Genomic DNA, 10,980 nt, shown 5'->3' with positions numbered 1-10,980 from the left:
TCCTGCCCTGTGGTATCACAGTTGTCTTTGTTTATTTACCACCTGTACATGCAATAAAGCACTGAATGTTTAGCTGATTTGAAAATTGAGGTGAGATATTTTAAGTTTACTCCATCCCTGAATAATGTAATCTTTCCTTAGCATCAAAATGTAAACCAAAAAGAGACAATCCCCGAGCTTGTTAAAACTTTGTAAGAATTATCTTGTTCATGTTTTTGAATCATTGTCAACTAAGAAACAGAAACTAAACCCTTTAAAGCACTATACCACTCCTCATCCTTCCTCTAAGTTGAGCACTAGGTACTATACCGGAGTTAGGAAATCGATGTGTCCTTAGGGTTTGCACCTGGAACAGTCATATTGTTTATCAGACTACAGGCTATATTAAGTAATTTGCCAGCACCTGTCTGAAACCTACACAAACAAAAGTATTTTTTGCCGTAATTGTAAGTTACTTTGCTCAGCAGCCAAGTAAAATTCTTAAAGACGATATACATGTACCTGCATATGTATTTACTGTAGATTTTTTGCTAAAACTCTGCTTGTGTATAATCTATACCACAATGACATCTGTTGTGTACACTACAAACGCAACCAGTAAATAAACACTTCAATCAAAACCCCTCCTAAATTTAGGTAGCATTCATAAAACTTTCCTGAAGAAGTTAACATAAGGACTTAAAAGCTGGAGTTTGCTATGTTTTGTGAAGTCTGCATAGTGTTTGCTCTTCAGAAATTCTCAATTAACAAGTCACACCAATGCAAACTCCTTGCTTTTTAAATTCTTCAGTTTTGTTGAGTTCCTTAACTCCGCAGTGATACAGTTTTATTTTTAAGGTGTTGGAACCAAAGTTTGAGACTTCAGCAGTACTTGAGTTACATTCTCATCTTAGGTTTAAGATAAGATTACAGAGAACTAGCGCTTTTTGCAGCTCTAACTTTTTATGCACTTCTGGCTCTGCGTGACACAGATAATCGAAGGTATTCATTCACCTCCTAACCAATTTCAGTAGGAATTAAACATCTAGATAAGGATTCATGCTGTCATCTTTACCTTTGTGCCTCAGTTTTCAGTCTATAAAATAGAGGCAACACTTAGAAACGTGAGGATGTTTGCAGTAACTCCGTCACTGCTGTGCCTGAAGGACCGCCCTGCTGAGAGCAAAAGGCACAGCTGGGCATGCTTTTTGTTTGGTTGGTTTTTTGTTTGTTTTACAAAACAGCACACAAGTTCCACCTGAAAAATTTACATAAGGCTCTGCCTCAGGGGGAAGGGGCCCTTTTTTCAAGGAAACTGTCCACAGGCTTAGAAATCCCAGGGCAGTTTTCCTAGCTGGAGGAAATTTCTCTCTGTACTCCCAAAGCTTTAAGCATCTTGAAAACCTGGCCTGAGGCAAGTAATAAATGGGGAGTGGAGAGATAGGACTGGAGGTGTAGTGCCTTGTTGTTCTTGCTTTTGTTTGTAAAATGAAGCATTTAAAAGGGAATTTTTACTGGACTGACTGCAGCACTTATTTGCAGTAGCTAAAAGACCATGGAAGTCTATACAGAGCCATCCTACAGCAACAGACCCCATGAGCTGATAGGAAGTCTAATACCTGCTAGTAATTAAGGCCAGAACTTAGTGGCTAATGATGTCCCATTTATAGCAGATTGATTGAAAGGCATCTCTTTTGACAAGACTACAGGATGTACGAAGACAGATTATTTATGTAGTTTGCAGGCAGCCACACTCACATTCATTGCTGTGGCAGATGTTCAGTAAAATTTTCTGGAAAATCTGGTGGAGATTAGGTTTTGATGAAAAATTTCAAGGCATTTTCCTCTAACGTGAGCAAGGATAAACCCCTCTGGGTTATTTTATATTGCACATCAGCAAGATAATGACACTTTTGCCTAAGCAGATGGAAGGTGCTGGGGAAGTGTGTGCTGCATCAGGTCTGTGCTGCTCTCCAGCACCACATTTCTCCCCACTCCTGTTCAACAACGTCCACAGTCATTAGAGGACGTGGCTGCTGTAGTGGGTTTGCATGGCGAGGTTTTGGTAACGGAGGGGGCTGCAGGGGTGGCTTCTGTGAGAAGATGCCAGAAGCTTCCCCCCATGTCCAAAGGGGCCAATGCCAGCTGGCTCCAAGATGGACCCACTGCTGGCTGAGGCCGAGCCCATCTGTGACAGTGGTAGTGCCTCTGGGATACCAGAAAAAAAAAAAAGATAATCTGTGCCAGTGTGAGAGCAACCGCTCTGCAGCCCCCCAGGTCAGTGCAGGATGGGGGGCAGGAGGGGCTCCAGGCACCGGCGCAGAGATGCCCCGGCAGCCCGCGGTGGAGCCCACCCGTGGCCCCATGGAGAGGGGTGGACACACGCTGCTCCTGAAGGTCGGCACTGCGTGGGAGGGACCCACACTGGAGAGGGGAAGAGTGTGAGGAGGAAGGAGCAGCAGGAATGATGTGTGATGAACTGACCTCACCCGGCATTCCCTGTCCCCCTGTGCCACTCAGGGAAGATGCAAAGAAATCAGGAATTAAGTTAAGCCCAGGAAGAAGGGAGGGGTGGAATGTGTTTTTTTCTGATTTGGATGCTAATAAACTCATTTTCCCCAAGCTGGATCTGTTTTGTGTGTGACAGTAATTGCTGAGTGATCCCCCTGCCCTTACCTCGACCCATAAGCCTTTTGATGTATTTTCTCTCCCCTGCTGGGCTGAGTTGGGGAGTGACAGAGCCACTTCGGTGGGCACCTGGTGCCCAGCCAGGGCCAGCCCAGCCCAGCCGCAAGTGCCAGGGCCGTGCTGGGGAGGCGATGGCCCGTCTGTCTGTGCAGCCACAGCACCAGCACTTGAGCGCGTTGCAGGGAAGTGCTCGCAGCAGGGCAGGGTGTTGCAATGGGGACGCAGGTTTTCCTGACCAGGGAGAAAAGCAATGCGTCGCAAAACTTGGTGGTGTTGCCTAACACGCGAAACGCTCTCGGCTGAGGCATGAGGTGGTAGGCAGCATGGCTGACTTGAATTTCTGGTTCTACTTTCTCTTTTCCCTCGTCATCAAGCACATGGCTGGCAGTTGCAGGAGGCAGCCGGGTGGCTGGTGGCGGGAGAGCGCCGGTACGCGGCTCCGAGCAGCCCGAGGGTGCGGAACTGACAGTTCCTCTGGCTCGGCGTTAAGCAGGGGCAGCTTCCCCAAACTAGCGTGACCCAACGTTCGTGCGTTAATAGAAGCACCTCTCCGGTGTGAGGGCTGGGATCATTATATTAAGCCGCCCCATTAACCCTCCCGCAAGCTGCCCCGCGTAGCGGCTCCAGGGCGCAAACCAAGCGTGGTGCCCGCGGGTGAGGAGCGGGACCGGCACCGGCGCCCCCGGCCGAAAGCTGCGCTCAGCGCCCCCCGCCCCGGGGGCCTTTCGCACGCCGCGCCCCCGCTGGGAGCTGCGGGCCGGGGGCTGCCCGCCGGCGGGGCCGGGGCCAGGTCCGGGGCCGGGCCGCCCGCGGGGGAAGCGGCGGGTGCCAGCGCGGGCGGAGTCGGAAGCACGACAGCACGGGGCGCTGGGGCGGCGCTGGCGGCGGCGGGAGGAGCTCGGCACTAGCGGCTGTGCTGGGGTCGCGGCGCAGGGACGGAGCCGGGCAGCGCCGCCGCCGGCCCCGCAGCAGCAGCAGCAGCAGCGGGAGGTGGAGGAGGAGCAGCCGCCGGAGCCGCCTCCTGCCGCCGCCGCCGAGCGCGGGGAGCTGCCGCCGCCGCTGCCCCGGGCGGCTCATGAGCGCCGGGCTGCGGCGCTGCCGCCTGCCGCCTCGCCGCGGGTGAATGAACCTGTCCCGGCCGGCGTCGGCGGCTTCGCCTCGGGCTGCGGCGCCGGTCTCCCCCCCCGCAAAATGGACGGTTTCGCCGGGAGTTTGGGTAAGCGGCGGCGGGAAGCGTGAGGGGAGCGGGCGGGACGGGACGGGACGGGGCGGCGTGCCGGGGGCTGCGCGGGGCGCGCACCTGCGGCCGGCGGGGGGTCCGGGCCGTTCCGAGCCGTGCCGCGCCGTGCCGCCGGGGCTGCCCGGGGACGCGGTGCCGGCCGGGCCGGTGCGCGCAAACGCCGCCCGTGCGGCGGCGGGCGGGGAGGGGAGGGGATGCCAGTGCGGAATCTGGTCAGCTTCAAACCATCTGTTGCGAGCGCTCCGGCTGCACTTGCCTCCTTTGTTCTTTCCTCGCCGTGGGCTTGCGCTTCCCCGGAGTTAGTTGCTTGGGCTGTTGCTTTTCGTTGGTGCTTTTAAATTTTATTTTGAAATTATTGTCGCGTTTTCCCTTTTCCCCTCTGGCTGCGGGGGCGGGCGGGCGCAGCGGGCCCGGGTGCCGCAGCGGCGGAGCCCCGGGAGCGCCCCGGCGGCGGGGAGCGGCGGGGCTGGGCTCGTGTCCCCCCGCCGTGCCCGCCCGCCGCGGAAGTGCGGAGCGGCGGGGGAGCAGCGCCTTCCCGGTGGCCGCGCATCCGTCCGTGTGCCCGGGGAGCCCTCCCGGCCCCCGCGGCGTCAGGCGCCTCTGCCTGCAGCTGTGGGGGGATCGCAAACACTTACTGCTTGTTTATCCCAGTGTTCCCAGAAAACGGCCGGGCTGCGTTCTCCGCAGTTCTGCGGCGGCAGGCTGCGGCAAATTGTCAGCGGTTTCTTTAGGCAGAATTACCTCGCAGCCCACTTTCTGAATGATGCGGAGGACGGGCTGCGCGGCGCGTCCCGATCAAAAGCGTGAGCCGCAAGTGTCGCCAGATGCCGGGGCTGCATAGCCCGCGCGTTCCGGCGTATGTTCCGCAGATGACAGCGTGCCCGGGCGCTGCGCGCGTGCCTACCTGCGCGCCTCCCCCGCCGGCCGCGCGCTCCCAGCGCTCCGCAGCCGCTGCGCGATCCGCCGCGCGCCCTCTCCCCTAGCAGAAGAAATCCGTGACTCTAAAAATCAGATTAATTTATTTTTACGGCACTCCTGTGAAATCTGTAATAATAGCGAATAGTTCTCAAATTTCTGGAAAAATTGACTCGTTTAAATACTGGCGAGCGTGATCCTAACCTTTCAGGTTTTCAAAATGTCAACTCCAGCATTTTGGGCACCTGTCCAAGCCAAACTGGCGCACCGTAATTAACAGTACGCTTTGGTAGTTTGGCTCTTTGCCTGACACACTCTCCTTGCTTAAGTAACTTCCACGGTCATTTAATATCCGACAATCAAAAAGCGACACAGGGAGGAATTGTAGGGGTTCTGTGCCCGGTTTTCAGAGGGGAGCTTGTGCCTGTGGGTGACAGATGCAAATGTGCCACGGTTAATATTAATGAACCTCTTTACCCAGTAGCGGAACTGATCACCGAATCAAAGGGCGCCGATATTGCTTTTAACGCCCGGAGTATTTGCCCCGCTGAGGTGGATGTTTAGAATAACTGTTTTCTGTTGGAAGTGGAAAAAAACCCTAATTATTTTGAAATAATAAAGCATCATTTCTCCTGTGAGGAGCTTGCTCCCTGAGCGATGGCGTGGGCTGGCCGGGTGGCCCAGCACCTTGCGCTGGTGCAGGGATGGAGGGGTGATGGGCGCTTCGGAGCATCCCGCTGGCCTTATTAAGGGAGGCTCCATCTGGGCCTTTAATTTGTTTCACTGTTTGGTCAGGAAGGCACCGTGGTTTTATTAGAATTTAATGAGGATTAAGCTCAGCTCAACCTTTTGAACTGTGTATCGTGATATTCACTGTTAGTTGGCCTTTGATTTTGCTTTTATGGCGAGCACTGATGCGCAGTGGTTTTCTGGGCTTGGGCTGAGGGGAGGGCATTCCCAGAATCCGTGGCTTTGAAGTACACGACTTTCTTGTTCTCAGGTTTGAATCGTTTTGCTTAGTCCTCTTTGTATTTATAATCACTTGTTGGTTGCTCTAGCTGCTAACGAGCCTGTAGTGTCTGTCCACGACGGTGTGTGAATTGTTCTGAGATAATTTTTTTTTTTTAAACATCTCTAATTAAAATCTAATGGCTTGAATTTAATTAGCTGTCTGCTAAGTGTCTTTTAGGAAGGCCATAAATTAATGTAATTTAGAATGAAATGTAAAAATTAATTGAAATTATTGTTGGCAAAACTGTGCTATCTGTGTATGTGCATGCTCAGCCAGTCAAGCGAGCTTATTAGAGAGCAAGTTGTCCTTTTAATGCCTCCTGTCATTATCTGGAAGGCAAAATGTTATTACAGATTGTGCCCTCCAGCACAGGCAGAAATACCTTCTTACATGTCTTGCAGTTGAAAATACTTTACGCAGCTGTTTTCTTTTGGCTTCCACACTGAAATTTTTATGAGAATAAAAAGATGAAAGAAACTATTATATATGTAATTTAGAAAATTGTTTTGGTTATTGGTTTAGTAAATGCTTATGCAGCACTCAAGAGTATGCAACTACTGTATACAGTAAAAAAGTATCTGTGTATTATGAGTTAACTTGTACAGCTTAAATAGTTGTTGATTTACTTTTTTGATAAAACAGAGTTATTTCACATTTGCTGGGACTTCAGTATCTTTTTGAGTATCACCAGCAGCAAAGTGAATATCACCACCAGCATTTATTTGCCCCAAGTAGGAGAGTCGTACCTTACATTTGAGCATTCCCCACGCGACTATTGTCAGAGGTCTCAATGGATTTTGGCCAGCTGCTTTTTCAGATGCATCCCTCGGAGTGAAAGAGTGTGCTTCTGGATGGGAACAAGAGGCCCAGGAACTTGGACGGAGCACCTAGGCTCCTGCCTTGCGCCTTTGCCGAGACAGGAGCACAGCATGGGTGTCTGGCTCTGGCTCTGCCAAATTCTCTCGCGGCAGCATCTTCAGGGAAAAGAAAACACTGTTAATTCTACCAAAGGAATCAAGCTTAGAGTTCTACCAAAAAAACCCCACCAAACCCCCACAAAAAAAAAAAAAAGGGCAGGCTAACCAGAAAGCCCATGTGGGACATAGTACAGCCAAGGCTGCCGGTAAGGGTCGTCCCGCTGTAGCCCTCTCCCTTTGTGCTGCGCTACTGCCCTGTATCATTTCCACCCTCACACTGCTGCTCGTGAGCCCGTGGTCAGCTGGTTCGGAGATGCCCATCAGAGGGCTGCAAGACTGTAGAAGACCAATGGTTTTGCAAACAGTAATTTTGATTTTTACGTGTCATTGTGGAGTATATCGGTTTACAGCCTTCCTGCCCGCCCCAGCTGTTTCCGTGGTTTTCTGCCTAAATTGGCTTTTTAGAGGGTACGAGAAGTGTGCGGGGCAGGGGGAGAGAAGTGGTAGGAGTCCTCAGCTGGGGGTAGGTGGGATGGTGGCAGTGTGTGGTGTTGGCAGCTCTTAGGTGGCCCTGTTTGTTTATCTCACTTTCTGTAAGGTTGATTGGCTAAGGTATGAGATCTACTAGGTTTAGGCTGATGAAGAGTAAGCTGTGACTGGCTGCCTGGGGCTGGTGAGGGGTGCTCCTTGGTGGACAGTTTTCCATTGCTTTTAGCTGTTGCATTGTTTTCCCTGCCTCTGCTAATTGAGTTCTGCAACAATAACTCATTGTAAACAAAGATATGGAAGCATTCATCAGATTATGTTAAAAAATGACTACAACCGTTTCCAAGTTTGTCACCAGCGTATGATGATAACATGGTATAAAGCATTTCAATAGAACTCTCTCCAGCGATGAGGTCTGTGGCACAATAATAACTCATAAAAATAAATGAAGTCTCAATTTCTGAGTTCTAGCTGTGGTTTTTGTGCAGCTGTGCAGGACGTCCTGAAGCTTATAAGTAGTCTTTACTGAAAAATTCTCTTATGATTGAAAATATTTTCATGGAAAAAACAAAATCAATCTTCTCTTGAGGTCTTGGGCAAGCAGAGTAATTTAGGTTGTTTTTTTTAAAGAGTAGTTGAGCTTATGCATTTTTTTTTCAGAGAAGCAGAAGACAAAGGAGAGAGCTGTAATGACTAATTGGAGACCAGTGTTTTGCTCTGTTGTTGATGTTATTGGAGGAAGAACTGGAGAAATAATAAAAGAATCATTTTTTCATTGTATGTAGGATCTACATACTGTTCTGTCACTGTATATGTACTACTGCTAACTGCAGCATATGTACCAGCTACTTACTGGAGGGGTGGCATGTGGGTCAGTTCCTAATTATTCCCCTCTCCCCCGTTTCTTTTACTACATATTGTATAAAAGTTGTTGGGAAAAGTTCCTGTTCCACAGGTGTGTCTGGTCTGCATCGTGTAGCTGCTGGGGAGGCGATGTGGGTGCGGGCTGCTGCTCTGCGCTGGAAGAGCCAGCAGAGCCTGTTGAGCCCCCCCATGGCTGTGCTAAACCCCAGTCAGTGGTCTCCTCGGGAGCCCCCGGCGATGGGCGGGCAGGTACGCTGGAGGGGCCAGGGGAGCTGGAGCTGAGGAGCTGGTGGTGCTGGGAGCCTGGGGAGCATGTGTGCATCATGATTCATCTCTGGCTGGGTTCAGTACCGAGAAATGCGAGCATGTGGAATGACTGGCTACAGCAAGCTGGGGTATTTGTCATTTATTTGGGCTAGAATGTGAAGTTTTATGGTTGCCCGTCTAGACTGCAGAAGCGGCAGTGGTGCTGCGGAGCGATTGCTCATCGCCAGGGCCAGTTCAGCTCGGTCTGCGGGGCGCTGCTCGTGGGGTTGCTGTGTGCTATTGTCAGTGTGCTGGTCTTCTGAAAAATAAAAACTTTGGCAGGATGTCAGTCTCTCTTGCCTGAGAAGGATGGCCTTGGTTGGTGCCAGGGATGATTAAACTACAGCAGCAAGGAGAACAGGCTGTTTGCTTTAGAAACTCGGCGGTGGCCCACCTTTTGCTGCAGGGGTCTCTACTTAACGGGCAGCGAGGAGGAACCCTTTGCTCTGTAGCCAGCTGAGAACCAAAGGATCGTGTATTTACAAAAGAATCTTTTTTTTTTTTTTTTTTTTTTGCACAGAGCAATTGACAATATTTGGCCTGGTTGTGAGTAACACTCTCACTTTTAAAAACAAAAAAAGAAACAGAATCACAAACACAGCATTCTCTATTAGAGAGACTCGCTTCTTAGTCCTCTAGAAAGGCTTTTAATGCCTGGGATGCTGAGAAGAATTTTTGGCCTCACAGTGTGTTTTTCATACTCTTTAACTGAATATTTTTGATATGGGAAGTACAGTTATTTGACACAATTTTCTCTTGCCTGAAGATCCTACTCTGAAAGGATATTTTTTCTTCTGTGCTTCATATTGTGAAGCATGTAAGAGGGAAAAAAACTGGTGAAGAGCAGTGCTCTTACAAGCCCTCTGAAGCATGGTTTTGTTTTGTAAGCAGCATTATGTTGCTAATTGTGCTGTTAGTAACATACAGGGACAGCTCTATGTCACTCCTTGCTCCGCAGAGTAGCAGCTTCCCTTCTTGGTGTGGTTTCTGTCAATTACCGAGGTTTATTTTCCCTTCTCTGTTTAGGTCCTTGCTAAATCTAATCCTTAATGAATGTAATTTTAAGGCCAAGAATGTTATTCCTGCTTTACCCACACATAATGTAATAGGAAGGGCGCTAGAGCATAATTAATTTTATAGCACGTGGCATGTATGATGACAGTGCAAGTCTCTGCTCTTGCTGGTGTTGAGCATTTCTAGTAGGAACGTGCTCCCGTTCGGGAGATGAGAATCACCTGATAAACAACAACTCAAAAGCTTCCCTACTTTCCTTTCCAAGTAATATTTTTATAGTTAGTTACGAGCTCAGGTGAAGCCACTGCTTGCCTCGTTTTTCCTCTCTGTAAACAAGTGAGCACAGGCACCAACAGTTTAAAGAGGAATTGTTTGCTTTCATCTGCTTGTTGAAACGGATACAGAATTTTGGTTTTCTAGGCTTTTCTGTCATTGGGTGCTGAAGGATGGGTACCTGGAAACACCACGTGGTGAGGTGCAAGCTCTTCTTGAGAGTTTTGGGTCGACTTCAGGAAACAGACATGAACTCAGATGTAGGAAGGCTGTGCTCACGGGGCAGTTTGCAGCCTGAGCCGATAGTTCAGACAGTGGAAGTAAATGGGTGGTGCTGTATGTGGGGTGGGATGTGAAGAGAGAGACACCACAGTCATTAAAGGCCTGAGCTTATTGCTAAATCTTGGAACATCCAGAATGTTTTTTCTCTTCTGGTATTGCCCCCCTCCCCTTTTTTAATTATTATTTTTTTTCTTTTTGCTCCGTGTTGTAAATAGTACATACCATCAGTGAGTACTGCAATCTTCTTAAGCTTTCTGCTCTAAGACTTCTTACTGGGTTGGAAAAACTAGGTTTTTTTATTAGGTTTTTGATTGTTTTGCCTCTCAGTTGTCTCTTCTGCTCATCATCAATAGTTTCAGCCTAATGTTTACTAAATATAGCTGTGTCTTGATCTTTTAACTGCTGGTTTCACAATTACTCTCCTGACTTTTTAATGTCTGTACTGCTCGACTTTGCATGACAGTACTGTTCCTTGGGAAGGACAACTTTTTTTTTTTTTTTTAGCAAGTTGGAGAATCCAGTTTCTTTCTTTGGTTGATGGTCTACGCTGCCTTTCTGCCCCATTTAGTGATGTGGATTGTGTGCTCTCACAGCTTTCAGGCCAGACACTTTTCAGTGCAAATTTGTCTTACTGTAGAAGTAGTCTTTTTGTATTTAAATATATTTTCTTTAGCTTTCTGGGGCTGTTTGTACATGAGTGACATGCATAATACAAGTGCAGTGGAAGGGACAAGAGTGGAAGCAACACAGCTGTGCTCTATAAACAGTTAAATATTTTGGAGAGGTACAGCTACCTTGGATTTCAGATGTTGTATTAAATTAAAGAGAAATACTTATTGTTGTCTCTCGCCTGATCCTGTCTTGTTTCACTGAAACTCAGCTTGTGGCTGTGAACGCAGTGCTCCAGCCTGGAGTCAGTTCCCACTTCTCCTGCCAGTTTCTTTGGGCTTTAAAAAAAAAAAGGGGGGGGGGGGGGCACTGAAACCAAACTGTTTTATGTTTGA

General features: G+C 49.1%; 1 protein-coding gene across 1 annotated transcript in view; it reads left to right on the top strand.

The window, feature by feature from the left end:
- Positions 1–3,544: 3,544 nt before the first annotated feature.
- The window catches only part of EML4 (EMAP like 4), a 162,774-nt gene continuing 155,338 nt past the window's right edge, over positions 3,545–10,980 (top strand). Inside the window, exon 1 of the mRNA XM_040611569.1 lies at positions 3,545–3,883. Coding sequence (XP_040467503.1) covers positions 3,859–3,883 — 25 coding nt within the window. The 5' untranslated portion in view covers positions 3,545–3,858. The remainder of the gene's footprint in view (positions 3,884–10,980) is intronic.

This window comes from Falco naumanni, chromosome 12 (assembly GCF_017639655.2).
Source record: "Falco naumanni isolate bFalNau1 chromosome 12, bFalNau1.pat, whole genome shotgun sequence".
NCBI lineage: Eukaryota > Metazoa > Chordata > Aves > Falconiformes > Falconidae > Falco > Falco naumanni.
Note: the sequence above shows the minus strand (reverse complement) of the source record. Positions and strands in the feature narration are given on the sequence as shown.